The 25,733-nt window shown below is 37.6% G+C and overlaps 1 protein-coding gene and 1 non-coding gene across 7 annotated transcripts in view; both read left to right on the top strand.

Annotated features, from left to right (window-relative positions):
* The window catches only part of PCNX1 (pecanex 1), a 174,927-nt gene that overhangs the window by 35,167 nt on the left and 114,027 nt on the right, over positions 1 to 25,733 (top strand). For all 6 annotated transcript variants that reach the window (XM_039251845.1, XM_039251844.1, XM_039251842.1 and 3 more), the window contains exons 2-5: positions 5,553 to 5,761; positions 17,343 to 17,448; positions 23,939 to 23,984; positions 24,796 to 24,885. In XM_039251845.1, the coding sequence (XP_039107776.1) occupies positions 5,553 to 5,761; positions 17,343 to 17,448; positions 23,939 to 23,984; positions 24,796 to 24,885 (451 nt within the window). The remainder of the gene's footprint in view (positions 1 to 5,552; positions 5,762 to 17,342; positions 17,449 to 23,938; positions 23,985 to 24,795; positions 24,886 to 25,733) is intronic.
* Positions 2,195 to 2,267, top strand: TRNAT-UGU. Its single transcript has one exon. It is a non-coding gene; the product is annotated as a tRNA-Thr (tRNA).

The following is a 25,733-nucleotide window of genomic DNA, read 5'->3' as shown; positions in this document are numbered from 1 at the left end:
CCTTTCCTTTCCTTTCCTTTCCTTTCCTTTCCTTTCCTTTCCGTTCCGTTCCGTTCCGTTCCGTCCCGCCCCTCCCCTCCCCTCCCCTCCCCTCCCCTCTCCTATAAGCCCAACATGTGGCTTGAACTCAGGACCCTGAGATCAAGAGTCTCATGCTCCACCGACTGAGCCAGCTAGGTGCCCCTAAACTGTGATTTAAAAAAAAATTTTTTTTAATGTTTATTTTTGAGAGAGACAGAATGAGCCGGGGAGGGGGAGAGAGAAAGAGACAGAATCTAAAGCAGGCTCCAGACTCTGAGCTGTCAGCACAGAGCCCAACATGGGGCTCGAACTCATGAACCATGAGATCATGACCTGAGTCGAAGTCAGCTGCTTAACTGACTGAGCCACCCAGGGGGCACCCCCTTAAACTCTGGTTTTCAATTCTGTTATTGAGTTGAACATGTTTTTATGTGTTGTTTTTATCACATCTGTTTTTGTATTAAGTCTGTTGTCCTTTATTTTCATTGGTTTCTTTGCCTCTGTTAACTGATTTTGAAGAATTTTTTGTACAGTTATTCTTTGTATATTACATATATACATATACTTAAATATATGCATACATATACCTATATAATAATATATGTTTTAATATGTCTTCTAATTTGTAGCTTGTCTTTTCACTCAGTTTATAGTGTCTCTCAAACAGAAGTTCTTAATTTTAATTTATCAGTCCTTTATAGTGTGTACTTTGAGAATCATGCTTAAGAAATATCCTAAAGGTCATAAAGATATTCATTTATATTCTAAAATTTTTAAAGTTTTGCTTTTGACATTAAAATCTTTAATCCACCTGTCAGTTTAAGAACTTAAGATGTGATGAATCTCTATGTACAATACACAGTTCATATGTTTGCTTGAATACTCGTTATGGCTGTGATGCCGAAAGTTTGGTAAACAGTGTCTTAAATAATAAGGTAGTTGCAATAGTGGAAAAAGAAAACAAACATAGAAAGTGTTTTATATTAATGATAGCTATTTTAAGAGATTTGTTAAAATATTTTTTTTCCACAGCCTTAACCTCAGTTGTGGGTGATGGTCTGCCATTCTGATAACCTTTAAGTTGTGGACCACTGATTTCTGACTGAACTGGTCGGAATACTTGAGTGTGACTACAGAAATAAGCAAATCTCACAGGAGTGTCGATGCATAGGGGCACATAGCACTTTCAGCAATAGCCAAATCATGGAAAGAGCCTAAATGTCCATCAGCTGATGAATGGATCAAGAAGATGTGGTTTATGTACAAATGGAATACTACATGGCAGTGAGAAAGAATGAAATCAGGCCATTTGTAGCAACATGGGCAGAATTTGAGGGTGTTATGTTGAGTGAAATAAGTCCGGCTGAGAAGGACAGATACCATATGTTTTCACTTATAGGTGGATTAGGAGAAACTTAACGGAGAACCATGGGGAGGAGAAGGGGAAAAGTTGGGGAGAGGGAGGTAGGCAAATCATGAGAGACTCTTGAATGCTGAGAACAAACTGAGGGCTGATGTGGGTGGGGGGGAGAGGAAGGTGGGTGATGGGCATGGAGGAGGGCCTTTGTTGGGATGAGCACAGGGTGTTATATGGAAACCAACTTGACAATAAACTATGAAAGAAAAAAAAAAGCAAATCCCTCAAATCAAGAAGTTAATCATTGCATAATAGAGCTGAAAAACTACACAGCTTGTCTGTTTTCATATTACAGCTTTTTGATACATAAGATGTGTGAGCTGCATAGATATTGAAGATGTACAAGAAGAGCACTTGAAGTCCGTGATGACTCTGCAGGTCTTTTTCTTGACCTTGCAGCACTGTGACCTTTCTGGTTATTCAGCAAGGGCCTTGTTTGTCCATCAGTGTTATTCCACCTGCTACCCCGTCTTCATTTTCTGCTGTCCAGTGTTTGTGGTATTTTAAGGAAGAAGTAAAACCAACCTTTCCACATAAGCAATTTATACTTCTAGATAGACCTTGGAGTGAACATAAAGTAGACTGACTTTTATTATCAGAGACTAGTTAATGCGCTTGGTTGCATCAGCATTAACTTAAAGATAACATCTGTGATAAAATATTCTAACTTAGGATGAAACATGACCTTTGAAAATATTAAAGTATTGTTTGTTATGAAACATAATTAACCTTAAGTCAGTAAGTACCTGCCGGGGTGCCTGGCTGGCTCAGTCGGTAGAGCATGTGACTTGTGATCCCAGGGTCATGAGTTCGAGTCCCATGTTGGGTGTGGAGCCTACTTTGAAAACTAAATAAATAACAAAAAGCAAACTTAAAATATTTTAAAAATGTATTATGATACATTTATGTTCCTGGTATCTTCAGCTGTGCTGGAGTCAGCCGAGAGCCCTGTGAAGTAATCTAAGTAGAAGTACAAGTTTAAATAAAGTCACACAACAGCCCAGTGTGTGTCCATGAATTTTTGTCCCTCCTGGGAAAAGTGAAACTGATAGAACAGCTGTTCTCTGTCACCTAGAAGCCTCCAGAGTAACCATTGATGGGGCTTAAGCATTTAAACCATGGGGTATAAAATAAATGCATAACTTTTGTAGTTTGAGTAGAAAATATAAGTGTTCATTATCTAATACTGGTTTCTAGTATAAAATGATCACTTGAATTTTTATTTCGCTTTGTCTTTTCACTGTTAAGTGTTTTTCAAAAAGAAATTCTGTCCTTATCATATAGATCTTGTACATTTAGTATGTTTCTTGGTATTCAGTCATGTGCTGCTGTTAGCAGTATAATAGTATGGAAAGAGTTTGTTTCGATCTGTTTTAGCATTCATAATCTTTGACTCTTTGTAGAGGCAGATATGATAGAACATTCAATATTAAGGTGTCTCTTTTCTCTTTTCCCATTTGGAGAGGCCATTAACATTTCCACTAAATTTATCTACTATTCTGGATAATAATCATGAGCTTATTCTCTTTTCAATACACTTAATTAATCAATAATTTTTATCTTATATGGGCTATGGTGAATAATGATGGAACTCTGACTTATTTTTCATTGATAGTTTACATTTAAAATGTAATTGGTATCGGTGTATAGTAAAACATGCAGTCACAGGCATGAGAAGTCTTGGTTAATTCTGTTATTAAGATGGGTAATCTTGGCTCAGTTAAAGTTAGTAGGTCTCAATTTTCTGTCTGAAAACGAAGGAAGGTGTTAAACTGATAATTATAATTCTTTTTTTTTTTTGTAATTTCTAGGAGAGAGAGACAGTGTGAGCAGGGGAGGGTCAGAGAGAGAGGGGGTCACAGACTGAAACAGGCTCCAGGCTCTGAGCTGGCAGTCAGCACAGAGCCCAACGCGGGGCTCGAACCCACGAACTGCGAGATCATGACCTAAGCGAAAGTCTGATGCTTAACCGACTAAGCCACCCAGGCGCCCCAAGAATTATAATTCTTATGTGAACATATTGTATATAAACTAGAATTATGCAGAACTTTTGTAAATACTCCAAGCAGTATATCCGTCTGTATGTGTTTATGTGTTTGGAATTTTTGTCTTAAATTTAAATGTGTGTATCTTCTGCTGAGAAAAGGTTATTTAGGGTTTTTTGGGTTTTTTTACAAAAATAATTAGATTTATAAAGTTTCACATTCAAATTGAACACATTTTTACAACTATGTTTGAGAGGTGTTCTTTTTTTTTATTTTAAATATAGCTAAGACCCCTTTAATTTAAATTGCACTTAATAGGGGCACCTGGCTCAGTAGGTTAAACTCTTGATTTTGGATCAGGTCATGATTTCACTGTGAGACTGTGAGATCAAGCCGCCCCCCCCACCCCCAGCTCTGTACTGTCAGCATGGAGCTTGCTTGGGATCTTGGGATTCTATCCTCTCTCCTTCTTTCTCTACTGCTCTGCCGCTTGTGCGGGCTCACTCTCTATAAACAAACAAACAAACCTTAAAAAATACATTTTTCAATTTAAAATCATAAGCCTAGGGGCACCTGGGTGGCTCAGTCAGTTAAGTGTCCAACTCTTGGTTTTGGCTCAGGTCATGATCTCACAGTTTGTGGGATAGAGCCTTGCATCACCTTGCTTGGGATTCTTTCTCTCCCTCCCTCTCTCTCTCTCTCTCTGCTTCTCTCCCGCTCTCTCTCTCTCAAAATAAATAAACTTTAAAAAAAGTTATAAGCCTAAATCAGTCACTCAGTGGCATTTAAATTGGAATCACAGGTTTAATTTTTTTTTAGATACACTAACATGAAGGGTTTCTTACTCCAATTTTTAAAAATACCAAATGTATACCTATTATGCCCATTTCCAACTCAAAACTAGTAAACTGGACTTGATTTACTTTTTTACCCCTCCCAAATCCAACCCACACTCTTTCCTTTCCTGTCCCTGCCCCAAATAACTTTTTTTTTTTTTTTTTTTTAACTTTTACTATGTTTGTATTATAAACCTGCCTGGTTCACCAGGACCTTTTTTAGTTTCACCGTCTCAAGCAATTTGAAGTTATCTTTCCAAGCAAATTTGGAGCCATGTTCTCAGATGACTGAGGTTAAACCTTACAAAATCTAGAGCTGCAGACACCAGAGTGATGTGTGTGTCATGAAAGTGGGCATAAGTAGAGCCTCATTGTACAGTCTTTGCCAGCAGTGACTCTGAGGCCGTGCCCCCCAAGGGGGGTGGCCTCCGCACCTGTCACCATGGAGGCGGGTCCACACCAGGAGATCCTCAAGTCTGACAGGTCTGCAAGTGTTGGAGTTTTTTCAGCTAATCTGGTTTTTGCTGCATTCTGTTCTATATTCTTTTATTTGTCAGGCTACAGTTGTTAAGTGTTTGAAAAGAAAACCTATTTGGATTTTGCACATCTCGCATGTCTTATCTGTGTTTACAGTCGTAGTTCAAAGGTTATTCTTCTAACAGTTCTAACTAGAACAACTTTGTAGAGTGCAAATAATGTTTAGATCCTAAACAAAGTTACAGAGGGCACATAAATAGGGCTTCTATATCTGGACCACATTCCTGTCTTACTCATGTATTATGTAATATGATATCTAACTCTCCAATTGTATTATAAGCTTTTTGGCATGGACTTTATAATGTGCTCTCCAGTGGAAACATAATGCAGGCCACACATGTAATTTAACATTTTCTAGTAGCCACATTAAAAGTAAGTAAAAAGAAACAGATGAAAATAAGTTTAATAATGTACTTTAATCTAGTATAATCTAAACATTATTTCAACATGTAACCAGTATAAAAATTATTGAGATATTTTACATTCTTTTTTCTCATCGTGAAATCTTCACAGTCCATTGTTATTTTATTCTTAATGCCTGTCTCAGTTCAGACAAACCGTATTTCAGGTACTCAATAGCTGCATGTAGCTGGCGGCTGTGGTTTTGGGCAGTGCTGCCTTATACTTCTGCAACTTAGTGTTCGTAACATAATTGTTGCTTTGTGTATGAATGTGTGTGTCCTTTTAGTTACAGATTTCTCAAAATAAAATATAAAATATTTTTAAATGCCCATCTTCATTTTCTTTCTCTTCAAGGCCCTTCCTTCTTCAATGATTATAGTAGCAGTTTACTGTCCTGTGATAGCTGCTGTTTTCATTGTTCTGAAGATGGTCAACTACCGACTCCACCGAGCGCTTGATGCCGGAGAAGTTATAGATAGGAGCGCAAACGAGTTCCCGGATCAGCGAGCCAAAGCTGAGCAAGGCAACTGTTCAACCAGGAGAAAAGACAGTAATGGACCAAGGTGAGGAGACTCAGGCCACCCAGGTTTTAAACTGCATGTAGACGGTGATGTGATGACTGTGTTGTGCCTCTGCTCTGATGTGTGGTTTCAAGGCAGTGTTTGATCTTACCACCAGCTCTTCCCATCATATTAGAGGTATAGTGACAGGTACAGATGGTCACATTAGACCCCAGCAAAGCTAATCAGAATATCTGGGGGATTAAATCTGGCCTTATTACTAAATAGCATGCTAGAACAATAACAGGTATAACTGTAAAACAGTTTATTCACACCAAAGACCAAAACCAGTGAAAAACAGTATAAAGAAATAATGAAGCATGGCTTATAAATCTGAGCATTTATATTTTATTTATACCTATAAATAAAATGTGTACATATCTTAAGTAAATTGTGATATCTTACTTGACATTTATAATCTGCATTTTTCACTACATCTGTTGTAAATATTTTTCAATGATATATTCCCACCTTAGCAACTTAGCTCTTCCTTCCCTCCATCTTTGCGTAACTGACCTCTTAGGATTCAATTCTGTGGAACTGTCACCTTCTCCTGGAGGTTTTCCTTCTCCATCCCAGCTCAGTATTCGTCCTACGGCTCTCAGTCACATTCTCTTCATTACCTTGGCCTTATCCCCTTTCTCATGTTGACTCAAGGATTGTCAAAAGTTTATTGTGACTTCATAGAAATGATAGCTACTACTAATCTATGTCTTCAAAGACCAGTTACTATATGAACACTTGACATATGTAATAGTCCGCAAAACAATTCTGCAAGGTAGGTGCTCTTATTATTCCTGATTTTTAGATGTGGAAACTGGGATGTGAAAGATTAAATATTCCAGGGAGTCAGATTTGAAGTCCATGTTTTTAACCACTCTGCCATGTTTCCCCTCAGTATAATATGAAGAGTAGGTACTCATTTTTTTTTTTTTTTTTTTTTTACAAATAGTTTATTGTCAAATTAGTTTTTACATAACACTCAGTGCTCATCCCCCAAGTGCCCTCCTTCATGCCCATCCCCCCCTCCCCCCCGGTACTCATTTTTTAAGAAAGGTGATGCTTCTGTTTTTCATTGCATCAAAAGCCTTTGTTTATCCCTTTTTTAAAAAAAAAAAAAATTTTTTTTTAACCTTTATTTATGAGAGACTGAGAGAGACAGAGCATGAGCAGGAGAGGGGCAGAGAGAAAGAGAGGGAGACACAGAATCTGAAGCAAGATCCAGGCTCCAAGCTGTCAGCACAGAACCTGATGTGGGGCTCCAACTCATGAGCCACGAGATCATGACCTGAACCAAAGTCAGATGCTTAACCAACTGAGCCACCCAGGCGCCCCTGTTTATCCCTTTTCAATTACATTTTCTCCACTCCTGCATGATTATCCTGTTTGTTCATTGAGCAAATATTTTACTTCTGTAATAATTTCTTTCATAGCGCTAATCACTATCTGAAATGCCTTACTTAATCATTTATATTTATAAGCTTCTTGAAGGTAGGGGCCTTGTTTTTCTTATGAACTTCAGGTTCTAAATCAAAGCCCCTCACTGTATTTAGATAATATTTGAAGTAGTGAAAACATTTCTTTTGGAATATTATTTTTTTTAATTGTTTTGGATATTTATTTTTGAAGGAGAGAGATATGGTGTGAGCAGGGGAGGGCCAGAAAGAGAGGGAGACACAGAATCCAAACCAGGCTCCAGGCTCTGAGCTGTCAGCACGCCAGACACGGGGCTCGAACTCATGAACCGTGAGATTATGACCTGAGCTGAATTCGGATGCTTAACTGACTGAGCCACCCAGGCACCCCATGTTTTATGATATTATTTTTAATAACTGCACAGTATTCCATTTTGTAGGTATTCCATAATTAAATTATCTTGGTTTTAGTTACTTTAATTATTTTCAAATTTAAATGTTAGCTCACTATGGTGTTTAAATATATGTTTTTAAAGATTTTATTTTTAAGTAATGTCTACATCCAGCATGGGGCTTGAACTCACAATCCTGAGATTAAGAGTTGCCATGTTCCACTGACTGAGCCAGCCAGGTGCCTTGTGATGTTTAAATTTTAAATGATTAAAATTTTAATTATAATTTAACAGAGGTAGACTGTTAGAAAGCTATCCCCATTTTTAAATTTTTTCTTTTAATTTTTCTTTTTAGTGTTTATATATTTTGAGAGAGAGAGAGAGAGAGAGAGAGAACATGAGTAAGGGAAGGGCAGAGAGAGAGGGGGACAGAGGATCTGAAGCAGGTTCTGCTCTGACAGCACAGAGCCCAATGCAGGGCTCGAACTCACCAACTGTGAGACCATGACCTGAGCTGAAGTCATACACTTAACCGACTGAGCCACCCAGGCACCCCTCCATTTTTAATTTTTCATTGCATATTGCCAAATTCCAAAGATTTTTACCTTGTAATTACCGTGACCAGCAATTTGAGGGCTGCTTTTTCTGTACTTTGACAACATTGAGTATTTAGTATTTAGACAAAACTGTGGTAGATATCTCATTGTTTAACTTTTTGGATTATTAGTTTTATTTTTCCTATGTTATTGTCACTTACATTTTGTGAATGGTATATTTTTCTATTGGTGGTTAGTTTTTTATATGGAGAAAATATTTATGAAGAATATTAATTCTTTATGTTTTGTGAAACACCTTTCCTCAGTTTATAGCATTTTATTTATTTTTATGTCACAATTTATTTTTATGTGGTCTATTCTATAAATGTTTATTAGTTCTGCCTTAGATACCAAGTTGTTGAACATTTTATTCTTCCTCCATATTATATAAGTATTTACCTGTGTCCACTTTTAGCATTTTTTAAAAATGTCTATTTATTTTTGAGATAGAGACAGTTCGTGAGCAGGGGAGGGGGAGAGAGAGAGACACACACACACAGAATCTGAAACAGGCTTCAGGCTCTGAGCTGTCAGCACAAATCTGTATGTGGGCTTGATCTCACAAACCATTAGATCACGACCTGAGCCAAGTTGGACGCTTAACTGAACTACCCTTAACTGAGCCACCCAGGCCTCCCTACTTTCGGCCATTAAATTTTTTTTTTAGTGTTTATTTATTTTTGAGAGAGAGAGACAGTGAGAGCCAGGGAGGGGCAGAGAGAGCGCGAGGGATACACAGAATCTAAAACAGGCTCCAGGCTGTGAGCTGTCAGCACACAACCCGATGTGGGGCTTGAACCCACGAACCGCGAGATCATGACCTAAGCGAAAGTCGGATGCTTAACCGACTAAGCCACCCAGGCGCCCCTTAGTTTTCATTCTTAAATTGAAATCAAGCTAAAAACTTCTGGTGGTTTTTTTTGTTTTTGTTTTTTAGGTTAGTCCCAACACTGTTGAGTGAGTAATGCATTTTTTTCCCAGTACTTTTAAATGCTTTCCTTTTCATGTAGTATATTTATATATACTTAGGTTAGTTTCTGGGCTTTGTTTTCTGCCCCGTTGCTCTCTTTCTGTTTTGTTTTTGCCATACTGTTTTTATGACTTACTAATATTAAGCATATTTAGCATTGTGAATCCCTTTTCAGTATTTTTATTTTTTTAATTTAAATTTATTTATTTATTTTAATGTTTTTATTTGTGACAGAGAGACAACGTGAGCAGGGGAGGGTCAGAGAGAAAGGGAGATACTGAATCTGAAGCAGGTTCCAGGCTCTGAGCTGTCAGCACAGAATCTGACGCAGGGCTCGAACCCACAAACTGTGAGATCATGACCTGAGCCAAAGTCAGACACTTAACCTACTGAGCCACCCAGGCGCCCCTTTTAATTTTATTTTTAATTTAATTTATTGTTTTAAGGAGGGGGGTACAGAAAGAGAGAGAGAGAGAGAGAGAGAAGAGAGAATCCCAGGCAGGCTCTATGCTCAATGCAGAGCCCAGCATGGGACTCAGATCCCACAGCCATGAGATCTTGACCTGAGCCAAAATTAAGAGTTGGACACTTAACTGACTGAGTTACTCAGGTGCCCGTTATTTTTTCTTGGTTTATTATTAATTATTAATTATCTTGGTTCTTTATTATTTTTATTATTATCTTTATTATTTATTATTAATTATCTTGGTTCTTTATTATTTTTATTATTATCTTTATTATTTATTATTAATTATTAATTATCTTGGTTCTTACGCATATTCAGGTGACCCTCCAACAATGAGGGAGTTAAAGGCACCGAACCCCCTGCTTCATGTAGTCAAAAATCCATGTATATAACTTTTGACTTCCCCCTCCCCACCTGCAAATTTACTAATTACCTACTTTCCCTGGAAGCCTTGCAGAGAATGTAAACAGTCGACTAAAACATATTCTGTATGTTATATGTGCTATATACTATAGTCTTACAATAAAGTAAGCTAGAGAAAAATTGTTACTAAAGTCATAAGAAAATACATTTACAGTACAAAAAATCCACATGCAAGTGGATCTTCACACTTCAAACCTGTGAAGTACAGGGTTCACCCGTACTTAGTTTTCTGTGAGATGTCCCTTATGTGCTCATCCTCCAGAAAATTCCATTAGAATTTTGTTAAGTGTATTTACTATAGGGAGAACTCAGCTTTTAAAATATGAAGGCTCATCAAGGACATGGTGTATATGTCCAGTCTTTCATTTGCCTTTTATGTCTCCTAAAACTTGATATTTTTTCTTTTTTTCTTTTGGGGTCTATTTTTTAAGTCTATTCTATTAGGAAATACATAACCTCATATGATGGGTAAACAAAACTGCACTTAACCTGCCAGGACTTGATCACTTACTGATTGTATGACCTTGGAGGAGTTACTGAAGATTTTTATGCCTTGACTTTCTCATCTGAATGATGAGGCAAATAAGTACTGTATCATAGGATTATTACAAAGAATGAATGAGAGATAATATATGTAAAGCATTTAGAACCATTCCTGATCCAGTTATCACTCAGTAATTGTTAGCTCATATTTTTTCTGGATATGGTATGTTTTTAATTCCTTTTGTTAATGAATTATTTTTCCGTTTTCTTTTAGTTTAAAACTTTTATTGTGAAATGTATACATTTCTAAACACTTTATCAATTGTATTATTCAATACAATGTAGAGAATAATAATCAAGTGACAACTTGATTACCTGCCCCACAACTTAAGAAATAGGATATTATGCAAATACCAAACAGGCCTTCATGCACTTCTTTCCCCTTTCATTCTATTCTTACTTCTTCGAGAGTGACCATTATCTTGAATTTTGTGTTAATTATTCCCTTGCTTTTCTTTATCATTATATAGTCTATGTAGACATTATTAAACATATATTAATTTTATCTGCCTTGGGATATCCTAAAGAGAATAATACTGTATGTATTTCTCTGTGAGGGGCTTTTTTGTGCCAAATACTGTGTTTTATAGGCATACTCATGTGGATGCTTATATTCATCATTTATTCCTACTTACTTTTGCATAGTCCCCCCACTAAGTAGGAATAGACTGCAGCTGGGGCGCCTGGGTGGCTCAGTCACTTAAGTGTCCGACTAGGATCAGGTCATCTCCTAGTTCGTGGGTTCGAGCCTTGTGTCAGGCTCTGTGCTGAACGCTTGTTCAGAGCCTGGAGCCTGCTTCAGATTCTGTGTCTCCTCTCTCTGCCCCTCCCCGCTCACGCTCTGTCTCACTCTCTCTCTCAAAAATAAATAAATGTAAAAAAAAAAAATTTGAAAAAAAGGAATAGACTGCAGCTTATCCATGTGTTCTAAAAACACATTGTTGTTTGTGTTTCTTGGCACATATGTACATATCTAGTGAATATAAACTGGTATTTAGGGTATTTTCATGTTCACTGTTATTAGATAATTCCAGCGTGTTAGCCAAAATGATTGCACCAGTTTACACTCCCACCATTAATATGTGAAAGTCCTTCTTGTTCCATATTCTCATCAGTGTTTGATATTAGTAAGCTTCAAAGCTTTGCCGTTCAAGTAAGTGTGAAAGGTGTCTCATTGGGACTTTTAGTCAAACTTTCTGAATACTAATGAGGTTGAGCATCTTATCATATATATTTGGTCCAGTTAGCTTTTCCATTTCTTCCATTGTCCATTCATATCTTGTTTCATTTTTCTTTGGAGTTGTCTTTTTCTTACTGAATACTAGGAGTTTTTAAAATATTTTCATGGTAGTACTGCTTTAATGGTTATGTACATTACAGACATCTTCTCCGACTTTGTGGCTTGCCATTTTGCTTTCCTTAAGGAGTCTTAAGATTATACATTCTTAAATTTAAGGTTTATGATGTTTTGGGAATTAGCACTTTTGTGTCTTATTTCCTACAGGAAGATCAGAAATATATTCTTTTATATCATCTTTTAAAAGCTTCATATTTCTTTTGTTTTCTCTTTTCCACAAATTATTTTAATTGGTAGTGTCAGGTAGGGATCCAAGACTTATTTATGAATAACTGGTTTAATCAGTATTTGTTAAGCAGACTGTCTTTTTCTTGGTAATCTGCAGTACTCTGTCATAAGTTAATTTTCCATATATGGTGGATATGTTTCTGGGCTCCTTTTTTTGTCCTGTTGATCTGGTTCTCTCTGCTGTGCCATTAGCACACCATCCCAGTTACTGTAGCTTCAAAACATAACTTTTGATAATGGTGGGGCAGACCTCCTACTTTGTTCTTTTTCGGGAGTGACTTTTATTCTTGGCTCTTTGTTCTTTGAAATAAAATGTGTGGTCTGCTGGGCAAAGTCTACAAGAACTTAAGATTTTTATTCCTTTGCTGAGAGTCATTATCTTTACAATATCGAATCTCTTTGTTTAATCATCTTTAATATCTTTCAATAAAGATTGATCATTTCTCCATTAAAAGGCTTGCATAACTTTTGTTAAATATGCCAAATTATTTTACAGCTTTTCTATTATAAAACTCTCTTATAATTACCTTTTTGTTCCCTTTAAATATAGCAGGTTACTTTTTTTTTTTTTTTTTTTNTTGAGACAGAGAGACAGAGCACAAGTGAGATAGGGGAGAGAGGGAGGGAGTCCCAGAATCCGAGGCAGGCTCCAGGCTCTGAGCTGTCAGCACAGAGTGCAACGTGGGGCTCGAACCCATGAACAGTGAGATCAGAACCTGAGCCAAAGTTCAACGCTCAACTGACTGAGCCACCCAGGTGCCCCTCTGGTCCCTAATTAACTTTATCATGGACTGTGACTTCTAGCACATGGTTAAAATGAAATAGTATTGGCTTACATCCTTGTCTTTTTCTAATCTGAAAGTGTTTTAAAGTTTCACCATTAAATGAGATCTTTGATGTAGATTTTTGTTCTTGACATCTGTTTTCCTCTACCCTCCCACTTGACACTCTCACATTCTGTTCTGAGGAGAAGACATGAACAAGAAAATACTTTATTTCCAGAGCCTGTTATGGCTTGGTACTATATAGTTGTCAATTTGTTGCATGAATGAATGAATATAGTAGGACTACTTGAGCCTTATGGTTTTCATTGGCTCTGGTACAGCAGTTCAGAAATGCTTATTAAATCTTTATCTTATAGAAAGAGTCAAAGTCATTAATGTTTGTATTACATTTCTAATGTTTCACATTGGATTTGAGTACAATTTTAGGATTAGAATACAAGTATTTCGGAGACCATATTTTCTGTTCCTCATGGGAGTAATGCCTGAAATATTGTAAATTAAGGATCCATTTAAACTGTAGGTAAATTTTAGGCTAAAGTTTTCGAAGATTTATTTTCTTTAAGGATTTTGTTTTTAACTGTTCATATTTTTATGAACATCATTGTAATCTAGTTTAGATTTGTAAATTTAGTACTGAAATGGTACTGTGAAGTTTTTGATTAAAGCCTGAGCAGTTAATGATACTAATAACCAACAAATTCGTTTGTGAAGCCTCCTTTATAATTCAGATTAGACCCCTTCTGCTTTTCTGCCTCTCCGTGTACCTGGTATTTTTTTTTTTTAACAGATGGGGAAATTAAGGCATAAAGGTAGAGAGTCCCTGAGTTTGGTGTATTGCTTACTGCAGTAGACCACTTTGCTTCTGTGAGAATTGTAAACTCCTATACTTTCCAGGTATGTGCTGAAATTGCCATTGCCGAAAATCTGCAAGTCTTGCTAATAAAGAAAACTCTTACTCAGCCGTTTTGTGTATTTAGCTATATTTAGGACAGCGACAGCTGGCTAAAAGTTCTACTTCTGAATTTGTAGAGAAGAGAGGTATAGTAATTTTGCTAGAAGATTATTTTGTTACAAAAGTTGCTGTCCATTTTTCCATTCATCCTTTTTGCCCCCTTTAATTCCTGCTCCCCACTCCGTGTTGGCCCCTGGGCATTAGTTCTGGATCAGTGTTTCTCAACTAGGGGCAGTTTTAACCTTACGGAGACATGTGGCAGTATTTGGAGATATTTGGCAATATTTGGAGACATTTTTTGTTTATCACCCGGGGGAATGCTGCTGGCATTTAATGGGTAGAGGCCATGGCTGCTGCTGACTGCCATACAGTGCACGAGATGGTCCCCCACAGTCAAGAGCCAAGTGGCCCAGAGTGTTAGTAGTGCTGAGATTAAGAAATCCTCCTTTAGACAGTGGTGGTTATTTTTGGCTTTGAACTGGAAAGAGAACTTCAGTGCCTGTTTTTTGAAAGGCAAGTATTGGTGTCTTAGTGTGGACTTCAGAGCTATACAGACAAGATGTTTAAATCTTATCTCAATTCTCACTGGCCATAAGAACCTACATTCAGGTGTATGTGGGGAAAAAGGAACAGACATAACACAGTGTAGAGTGCTGTGTAAATATTATTTTTACCGTCCTTTCTCACCTGAACTCCATATACCAATGACTCAGTTTATGTTGTTTACTCCTCTGACACCTTCAACAGGTTTTTACACCTTTCGGTTTTCAGTTTTTCATCTATAAAGTGAGGATAATAGTATTTACATTGTAGATTTTAGGAGGATATTTCATGAGAAAATGCAAATAAAGCACGTGCCCCTGTGACTGGAATGTATTAAGTAGTTAGTAAATATTTGCTTTTACTTGTTATTTATAATAACTTTACCTTCAGATTGTAATCCTTTGTACTTATTGTCAGAAGTGATATATAAAACTGTCATCAGCTGTCATCAGCTGATGAAGGACTAAACAAAATGTGTCCTGTCCATACGATGCAGTATGATTAGGCCATAAAAATATGAAGTATTGATAGTTGCTACATCTTGGATGAACCTTGAACATATTATGCTAAGCGGAAGAAGCCAGTCACAAAGACCACATATACTGTGAATCCATTTATATGAAATGTGCAAAAGAGGCAACTCTAGAAAGACAGAAAACAGATTTCTAGCTACATAAGGCTGGGGATGGATGGGAATGGTAGTGGGGTAACAGCTGAAGGGGTTTGTTAATAAGGTGACACAAGTGTTCTAAAATTAATTGTGATGGTGGCATAACTTTATGAATATATTAACTATTGATTTGCAAAGTTTAAATGGATAAATTGAATGATAATGTAAATTATACTGTTGATGTATAGAAACTGGGAAAGATGAAGGCTCTCCATCCTTTCTCTGGTGTTGAATATTTTATTCCTTAATCTTCCCCTTGTTCTCCATCTTTTGATTTCTGTCGAATGTGACCTAGAGAATGCGTTCTGGTGGTGAGAACAGTTGCTGGTTAGTCTTCCCCACTCATTCAGTGTGGTGTTAGCCGTCTATATCCCACTCACGATTTTGCCCAGTTAGGAAAGAAGGTTTCTCCTTCTGGCCTACATGTTCTGTGTGGACTTATACCAAATAAGTAACAAACCTGAGCGTGTTTCACTTTTTTCATGTCTGGACATTTGCGAGCTGAATTGGCTGTCACCTTTGTACCTATGTTCCGGTGTGTTTTATTTCTGTACGTGGATAATAAGTTAGAAAGCTAATTTTCTTTAGTGAACGTGAGTTAGCTAACTATAGTCAATGGCCTAGAGTTAGGAACCCATTGAGTAAAGGGACAGGATGGTTATGAGACCATTAGTAATGAAAATTTGCTGGAATTTAAACAGCTATAGTGATAAATACTTATTAAATGGAAGGTATACTTGTTAGCAAATGCTATTTTGTCTGTATCTTTTGATTGCAGCTGTCAGAACACCTCATTGTAATAGGCTTGTGGGAATTTATGTCACACGTTACTGAAAATCTATGTGTGAGGGATGTCTTCAAATTGGTAAGGTGCGGTTTCAGTCACTTCATGACCTGGCTTATCTTTACCGGGCTGGGCTCCTTTTGTTACTTTGGTTTCTTAGACAGTGCCTCCTCTTAAGATTATAAAATGGCTGCAGCAGCCCCAGGCCTAAAATCGTCTCAGCATTAAGACTAGCAGGTATAGAGAAATATCCTCTCTTAACAGTAGAACACTCCTGGCCTGGTTCATACTAACCTGAGTTGGGTCCTGTGCTTATTCTAGAACTAAGTTCTATGAGCAAAAGAATGGAATGTGCTGATTGCTTTGGCCAGTAGTGCTCCCCTCTAAACCTGAGACTATGTGGTTAACATTACCCAAAACCGTATGAGAATTTGGGGTGAGGTGGCTCACCAGAAGAATTTTGGGGTTGCTTTCTGTTGTTATTGTTAACCAGATGATTGAACTGGATGCTGGATGGCAGGATAGTTTATATCTACTATAATTCTGGCATGTATGCTAGAACATTTACCCTTGATAATAATAACTGAGAAGTTTATCGAGTGTTTCCTCTGTATGTACCAAGTAGAATGAGTAAAAAATTTTGGGCAAGACATAGGATTATGGTAACTTTTAGGCCTGAGTTGTTCTAAAAGTTATGTTCCTGAGGGATCTTATTATAAAACTTTCTAAGTTTTTTGAAATTTGGTGTGATGTTTTTTCCTTTGGGGATCCTCTTATCTTTAAGTACTGTATGTAGACTTCTTCAGGTTTTTGAACTTAGTACTTTTCTCTCTTGTCTCATACCTGATTTACTACATCCCATTATTTTACTTTTTAAACTTAAGCCTTCTAACTCTGTACAAATCTAAAATCTTAACTTTCTACACAAGTTAGTATTGCAGTTAAATGCTGTTAACTTAAAAACTACAGATAGAGGCTGTAGTTAAGGCTGACTGTTCTTTTGTATGTTCTTCACAGTGTCATGCAGCTCAGTGAGGCTGTGCGCTTGGAGACGGGTAGTCTAAGATGTGATTACCTTCTGTGCTTGCCATGGCCAATTTCTCTCTGCTCTTGGGAAACAAAAGGCAAATGATGGCTTGGCTAGAGTGGTTTTATGGCACATGTCGTAAAATATGTGCTGTATTTAGCGTCTATAATTGTCATTAAGGCTACTTTCTAATGTTGGATTGGGCACTGACTGGGAGAGAGTTTTAAATATTTTCAGGGAGTGACATGGTTACAAAATAGTTCAGACTATAAGACTTACAAATGAAGAATGGTCTTTTTATAAATTGTAATTTTCTCTGTTAGAAATTAGTATATTTTAGTTTTGTAGAAAAAGGTATCGTAACTTAAAAATAATAAAAAACCGTTGGTGGCAGAATAATGACAGTTACTCTTTTTCTCAATCTTCCCCACAGCGATCCTGGTGGAGGGATTGAAATGTCTGAATTCATTCGAGAGGCTACACCCCCAGTTGGTTGCAGTTCAAGAAATTCTTATGCTGGCCTAGATCCAAGTAACCAGGTGGGGACCTGCTATTTTATTTTGTCTTTTTCCTTCCTCTTGATGGTCTCAGGTAATTCTGTCTGAAATAGTCTGTTGGTGTTTGGGTGTATCTCACTGGTTAATAAATTTTTTATGGTTTATTAATAATTTCTTTTGTTAGTATTCTTACTTTTAACTGAATTTTCACATTAATTAAGTGCCTTTTTGCTGAGCATGCAGCATGCTCAGCAAAACTACTCAGGCAACTACGATTGCCTGCAGTTTTTGATCATGACAGTTGTGGTGAATGCTCTTAGGAAAATTAGGTCCTAGCTTTCACTCTCATTTACCTTCACTTTTTTTTGTTGTTGTTTTTTTGTTTTGTATTGGAAGGGAATTGGCAAATTGTATTGGAAGGGTATAGATGTCTGGGGTTATTCCTAGCTTAAACATGGCAAAAAAATTTAACTTCTTCCAAATCTACACTAACTGTGGTGAGCACTGAGTAACGTATAGAATTGTTGAATCAGTGTGTCATACCCCTGAAACTGATATACTATATCTTGATTATACTTAATAAAAAAAACTTTCTAAAATCTTGCTGTTCAAGGTGTTAGTGATAGAGTTAGATGTACAATACAAATCTGCTTTTGCCGATTTTAATGTCTTTCTGTTCTATAACTTTTAACTTAAAATAGTAACTCTGAAAGTTTGCTCTCAAAGCATGGCTATTGCCTGTCTTTCTGTCTAACGCCAGCTGGGCCTTCACTGCTGCATTTCTTTCACCCTAAACATCTGCCGCACTAATCCAAGCCCCACTTAGTCCTGCTTGCCCTCCCAGCACATGAGCCTGCTAGCTGGAGTAACACTGTATAATCATCAGAGGGGAAGTTTAGCCAGAAACTCAGGAGTCTTGTCATGCTGGAATTCTAGATAACTGTGGTTTGTAGTGGGTTATTACATCACCCTTTTTGTTATATAGAAGAGGAGACCATGGATTTGTCTTAGGTCTAAACCTCATTTCTTGATTTTTCACTGCAGTCTGTCTACTGTTCTACTACTGTACTTGTGGGTCGAATCACTCTTCTTCCATTCTGCTCCACAGACTTAGGTTTTTGTTTTGTTTTGTTTTGTTTGTTTGTTTTAACTTTCTGGCCTGACTCTAACTTTTGTTATAGCCATCCCCTGTGTCTCCAGATTTTCAGAGACCTTCTGGTATTGCCTCTCTCTTGCATATGGAGCACTTATTGATGTATTTATTTAGCTCTTGAGTTTTGGCACGTGATCACATGTGGCAGTCGGTAAGCCTCTACAGAGCAGATTTTCCTCTTTCCTCCACTGTCTAATAGATTGCCTTGTGCAGGGTTGCCTTTCGGTGAATAGGTGCTAGTTATCTTTATCTACATAGATAGTAGAACTTTAGAGGTAAAATCAGACCTGGCTCTTCATTTAAGAAATGAATAACGTGGGATGCCTGGGTGGCTCAGTCGGTTAAACATCTGACTTAGGCTCAGGTCATGAACTCATGGTCTGTGGGTTCAAGCCCCACATTAGGCTCTGTGCTGACAGCTCAGAGCCTGGAGCCTGCTTCAGATTCTGTGTCTCCCTCTCTCTCTGCCTCTCCCCTGCTCTCTCTCTGTCTCTCAGAATAAAGACGTTTAAAAAATATTAAAAAAAAGTAAAGAAATGAATAACGTGGTAGACCTAGTACCCTAACTGGCCCACAGTAAATATTCTGCTATTCCACATTGTTTAGCCTTACACTATCTCAGAATAGTATTAGGAAAAACACCATATTCTGTGAATAAAAATTTTAAATAGGGTCTTATATAGAAGATTTGCCTCTATTTGAATTGTACTTCATGATTTAAACTTCAAGTGGATGAATTTTTGGTTGTAGTTTTAGTTGTGATGGAATGTCGTGTAGTATTGAATTCTTTCCATAACAAGCAGATGGGAAATGTCAGAGTTAAAACACGCATGCGTGCGTGTATGCACACACACTCACACACACACCCCCACACACCCACACACAAAGGACATTATGGAAAATGACTGTGACATTTTCATACTTTTTAAATTTCAATTTTTACAATACCAGTTGAAGGAAAAGCGTTGCTATCATTGATCCTCTTTTGGTTCACCTGGCTTTCTCTGTCTCTTTATGAAATGACTTAGTCCTTCATTAAGGCTGCATGTTTTATATGCTTAATTAACCCGGGCCTTTGTTCACGCTAACATGTGTTGGCAATGTAAGTTTACCTAGGGAGTAAGACTGTCTTTTCCCCACAATCCTTTGGAGAGCCAAACTTTTTATCATTTGTTTCAGTAGGACAGTTAAAAGGATACAGCCATCTTCAGTAACTCCACCATGTTTCAGGGAGGGACTCCCATCCAACTGTTATTAAAGCTTGTCTGCACACAAATGCGTGGCTTACCTTATTTGGTTTTCCTTAAAATATTAACTCGTGAATAAAAATTGGCAAATATTGGAAGTTATTGTGGTACTTTGAATTGGTATTTTAGTTTTATCCTGTTGGCAACAAAATAAATGGTTGACATGATTATTATTACCCTTTAGGGAAGTTGAATTGAAGAAGTAGAGTCAGCCTTTTTGTAGACTGGTAGAGATATTACCAGAAGACATACTGTATCCCTTGTACATATTTTATCATGTAGCAGTTATTACACATGATCATAGTTATTTGTGTGAATGTCCTGTACTATCTAGTACAGATAGTTAACTAGAGCATAGTGGCTGTATCTCACTTGTTATTATCATTGTTTCCTTCTTGCTACTTCTACCCTCTCTCCCTTCCATCATCTACCATCTATTTCCCTTCCCTTTCTTTTTTCTTGTTTTTTACTGCTCCCTTCCTCCCTTTCCCTCTTTTCCTTTTGTCACTTGTCTTCATATATTTTAGTGCCAGATAGCTTTCAAGTTAGTTTACTTGAATGGAGTGGGGAGGGGGTCTTACCCTCAGAGAGTTTACAGTATCAGTAGATTTGCTATAAATAACCAAAGTCATGAACATGACCTATGTTACCAAGGGAAAAAAAGATACAAAGTAATAATTATCTTCGGGATGGTACAGAAAAGGGACTAATGCTTTAGGAGGAGAAAATAATTCTTTTCCAGCCAGAGGAAGGGGCAGTGTCTTCGTGAAGGAGGTGGCCTTGCCTGATTGTTCTTTAATTGGAGGAAATTTTTCTTCTCTGACACCCATAATCCTTCCTGACCTTTCCTATGGCACTTACAAAAGAGAAGAAAACAACTGGACTCTTTTGGTTTGTGCAAACTACCTTTTTCTCCCTTAAATTTGTCCTTTTCTAAATGTGTCCATTTTTACAAAAATAGCTCGTGAGGGAAAGCAGACAGAAGAAAATAAAAATCATCCATAATGTCATAATCAAAAACCATTATTAAAGAAGGTGGGATTATAGTATGCATGCTCTTTAGAACTTGGTTTTCTTTATTGGCTATATCATGAATGTTAATGTCATTAAGTGTTTTCTACAGTGACATTTAGGGAATGCATTCTCCTATTTGATTGTACTGTAATTCATATTCTCAATCCCCTGTTTCATTGTGTAAATAGTCCCAACTCTTATATTTTGGGGGGATAAATTTAAATAATACAGAAAAGCCCAAAGAATAAAGTCTAACCACCCATTCTATCCATTAAGTCAGCAAGTAATAGAGCTCACCTGATTAAGGGACTTAAAGAAATAAGAGTTTATGTTTGTCGTCCAGGTCCAGAGGGGGCTGTGTGGCATTTGTGCAGCAGCCCAGTGACGTTAGGACCTGGGTTGGCTTTTCCGTCAGGGCTGCAGGATGAGCACAGCAGCTTTAGTCATGGCCCTGCTGGAAGTAAGAAGCACGGCACACTGGGCGACTTGTCCTCAGCTGTCTTCTCAGACGTGCAGAGATCTTTCCCTGAAGCCCGCCGCAGTCTCTTGCATATGTTCTAAGGCGTACCCCTAGACTGGAGGCTGGGCCCCCTTCTCAGAGATCTAAAGACAGACACACATCATCGGAGCAGAGTGGGAACCTTGTTAAGGAAAGAAAAGGCAACGATTCTTTGTGGTTGAGACCAAATGACTGCCATAATCATATTCAAGTTTTATTGTTTCTAATAGAAAGAGGTGATGTGAATCTTGACTTGCTTTTTTTTTTTTTTTTTTTTTTTTTTTTGAGAGAATGAGAGAGAGATAAGGGGGGAGAGGGAGGGAGGGAGAGAGAATCCTAAGCAGGCTCCTGACGTGGGGTTTGGTTCCACAGCCCTGGGATCATGATCTGAGCCAAAATCAAGAGTCGGAGGCTCAATTGACTGAGCCACCAGGCACCCCCAAAAGTTTTTTTTTTAAGTTTAAATTTGTAGAAGGGTGTGCATAAAGTGGGTTTTTTGTTTGTTTGCATACTTGTTTTTTTTTTAAACACTNACAGCGTGAGCAGGGGAGGGTCAGAGAGAGAGGGAGACAGAGACTCTGAAATAGGCTCCAGGCTCTGAGCTGGCAGTCAGCACAGAGCCCGACGCGGGGCTCGAACCCACGAACCGCGAGATCATGACCTAAGCGAAAGTCGGACGCTTAACCGACTAAGCCACCCAGGCGCCCCTTTTTTTTAATATTTTTATTTATTTCTAGGAGAGAGAGAGAGAGACAGCGCGAGCAGGGGAGGGTCAGAGAGAGAGAGGGAGTCACAGACTGAAACAGGCTCCAGGCTCTGAGCTGGCAGTCAGCACAGAGCCCGACGCGGGGCTCGAACCCACGAACCGTGAGATCATGACCTAAGCGAAAGTCGGACGCTTAACCGACTAAGCCACTCAGGCGTCCCTGCTTACTTGTTTTTCTATCTAGGGAGTTACATGTTTGTTATTCTAGTTGAAAAATAACATATACGAATTCTATAACTTATCTGGCAGGTATGGTATGAATGAAACTTTGTTTTACAGTAAAAATGTTTTTAGAATTTTTTCTATCTAGTTGCAATGCTTTTTATGGCTAATTGAAACCAGAGATAAGGAAAAATCAGGAGAATCAAGCTTAATAAGTAGTTTAAAAATGTTGCAAAGCTTTTTTTTTTTATTGGCTGAATCAAGAGTTAGTAGTTCTAACGTGTTTGTATATGTTTTTTTTTTTTTACTTTTTCACAGACATATAACTATTCTACAGCATAGTATACACTTCTTTTTTTTTTAATATAATTTCAGATTTTATTTTCTTTACATTTTTTTAATGTTTTATTTATTTATTTATTTTTTTTGAGAGAGAGAGAGAGATAGAGACAGTGCGAGCAGGGGAGGGTCAGAGAGAGAGGGGAGACACAGAATCCGAAACAGGCTCCAGGCTGGGAGCTGGCTGTCAGCACAGAGCCCGACGCGGGGCTCGAACCAATGAACCGTGAGACCATAACCTGAGCCGAAGTCAGACGCTTAACCGACTGAGCCACTCAGGCGCCCCTAGTATACACTTCTTAAGTGCATAGCACAGTGGGTTTTATATCTGTGTACACCACTTAATTGCCATCAGATCAAGAAAGTCTCTTATGCCTCTTTGAACTCCATATTGACTTATATTTTGAGCAAATTTCTTACTTTATACACCTAGTCCGTTGATTCATTGAAAGGAAAGATTTGGTAGAATACAAAGTATTGTATGAATATTCGTAATTTTATTCTAAAACATTAAATTTGCTGGACTGTGTTCTTCCAATATCTCTTGAAACCAGGTTATAGAAAGTTACTAGGACTTGTGGATTTAGTAACTGTCATGTTGTTATGTTTGGTTTCTTTGATGTGTTTGTGGAATTTGTGATGTTTGTTTATATGATTTTTATGGTAGTGTAATGAATGATGGCTGAGATTTTAGGGGGGTGTTCTGTCATCTGGAATAGAAGCATTAAAAATGCAATAGGTTTTAGTTTTCTGTTTATAGTTAGTGCTAAAAAGCCATTTTTTATGGATTTCTTAGCTTTTTTTCTTTTTAAAGATGTTATAGCAGTCTACAAAGAAGTACTACTTACTTTTCGTCTAGCAATCAGGAAAATTCATATTGATACACTAACAACTTGACAGTAAGATTTAGGTTGCTCTTTGTAGCATATGTGAATGCTTTGTTCCAAGCCCTCCTTTTATATGTCCTGATAAGTCTAAATTTGTTTCAGGTAGACTCAACAGCCAGTTTTGCTTTTGTTTACGATAGGAACATGTCATGATGCAATATAAAAAATGGTAGTAACTGTGTGACATGGATTGCTTGGTGCTGGGGGCATCCTGCTTGTGGGCTCCATCAGTCCTAAGCAGCAGAGGGATTCAGGACCCTAGCACATCTGTAACATATTCACATGTGTCACAGCCAACAGCTTATGTGGCTCTGATCTAACACGCCCAACAGGGATATTTTAATATTAATAAAAGTGACTGATAGCATGTTTTAATAATGCGATAGTTTTGCTTGATAATTTTGCTAGTGTATATTGATAATGATACAGCATTTTAATTGGTTTTACTTAATATCGTATTTTCAGATTGGATCTGGTTCCTCTCGTCTTGGAACAGCAGCAACTATTAAAGGTAGACATTATCTAAGCTGAAAGTTGCCTGTGACTTCCCATGTCATTTTTGGATGTAATAAAGATAACTGAGTACTGTGTATTCACATGTAATGAAAAACCATTCGTGAAATTATTTCATAGATACAATTATGTATCTTGTATTAAAGGTTACTTGATTTAAATTTGGTTCTCTTTCCATCATCCAAATCTCACAAACATAATTGAACATTTGCATTACATTGCATGAATTGTAAGTTTTCTCTATAAGAAACTTTCTTGCCTTGAAGGAAAATACTTTCATGGGTTTTGGTGAGGTTTGTGGAAAACTAAGTAATTTGATGTGAAACCTTTTTTGGGCACAAATGAGACAGTAAAAAAGAGGGAGAGTGTTTTTCAGTACATCTTATATGTGCCTATTACATACATCTCTTTCAGATAAATTCATATTTTTCTCTATACTTTTTAGGGAAATTTTTATAATTATCTCTGGGGAGGAAATTTATATTGTTTCAAGCTGTTATTACATACTTTACATTTCTTTTAAAAAATTGCTTCTTTCTAAAGGAAGTTTTATTAGCTAGTAGTATGAAGCTTTCTGTAGTACTTCGCTGATAGTGCTGTGAGAATAAAGATATGGTTTGATAGTCTATGATGCTTCCTGTTCGGTGTATCTTCTATTATCGTAACATGTGCTAAAGAAAAACCGCTCTAGTAGATAGCGTGTGCCAGTACAGTGTCTAGCAAATGAGTGTAGTTGGCATCCTTCTTGTTACGCCACACCGTACAGCCTTTGCTTCTAATGTGTTTACGTGTTTCTCTTAATTTTGTAGGAGATACAGACACCGCAAAGACTTCTGATGATATTAGCTTAAGTCTGGGCCAGAGCTCTAGTCTTTGTAAGGAAGGAAGTGAAGAACAAGGTAAGAACATTATACTTTACACTGATACCATATATCATGGGGTCCAGGATGAGTTTGTAAAATATGCTGCTTACATTTTGGCAGAAGTTTATAACAAATTAATATGATATTGTAGGGACACCTGGGTGGCTCAGTCGGTTAAGTGTCCAACTTCAGCTCAGGTCATGATCTCACGGTTTGTGGGTTCGAGCCCCACGTCGGGCTCTGTGCTGACAGCTAGCTCAGAGCCTGAAGCCTGCTTCAGATTCTGTGTCTTCCCCTCTCTCTGACCCTCCCCTGCTCACGCTGTCTCTCTTTCTGTCTCTCAGAAATAAATAAAACATTAACAAGAAAATTAAAAAAAAAAAGATATTGTAAAGAAGTATTAAAATTCTTAACTTGGATAATGGTAAAACAGTGTTATAAGTACTTTTATTTTTTTAATTTTTGAAAAGGTTTTTTAAAAAAATCTATTATTTTTTGAGAGTGAGTGTATGTGCACGCATGGGGGATGGGCAGAGAGAGCGAGAGGTGGGTGTGGGGGGGGGCGGGGATCCTAAGCAGGCTCTGCACTGTCAGCGCAGAGCCCAATGAGGGCTCAAACTCATGAACCATGAGATCTTGACCTGGATGTGTAACAGACTGAGATCAAGAGTTGGATGCATAATGGACTGAGCCACCCAGGTGCCCCTGTAAGTACTTGTAGTTCTCTGGAATTCACTTGACTCGTGTTCTGCCAAGTAGACATGGAGAGAAAAATTTTCTGAGCCTGTGCCCTGAAGTGAGTATGAGATGGGAGATAATCTGCTAGCCTGTAGGGGGTCAGAGCATCTTGCCGTAGTGTATTAACCCATGTGAAGCTGTTATTT

Source organism: Hyaena hyaena, unplaced genomic scaffold, assembly GCF_003009895.1.
Source record: "Hyaena hyaena isolate Hyena2069 unplaced genomic scaffold, ASM300989v1 scaffold_400, whole genome shotgun sequence".
Lineage (NCBI taxonomy): Eukaryota > Metazoa > Chordata > Mammalia > Carnivora > Hyaenidae > Hyaena > Hyaena hyaena.
The sequence above is the reverse complement of the archived record's forward strand: the minus strand, read 5'-3'. Positions and strand labels throughout refer to the sequence as shown.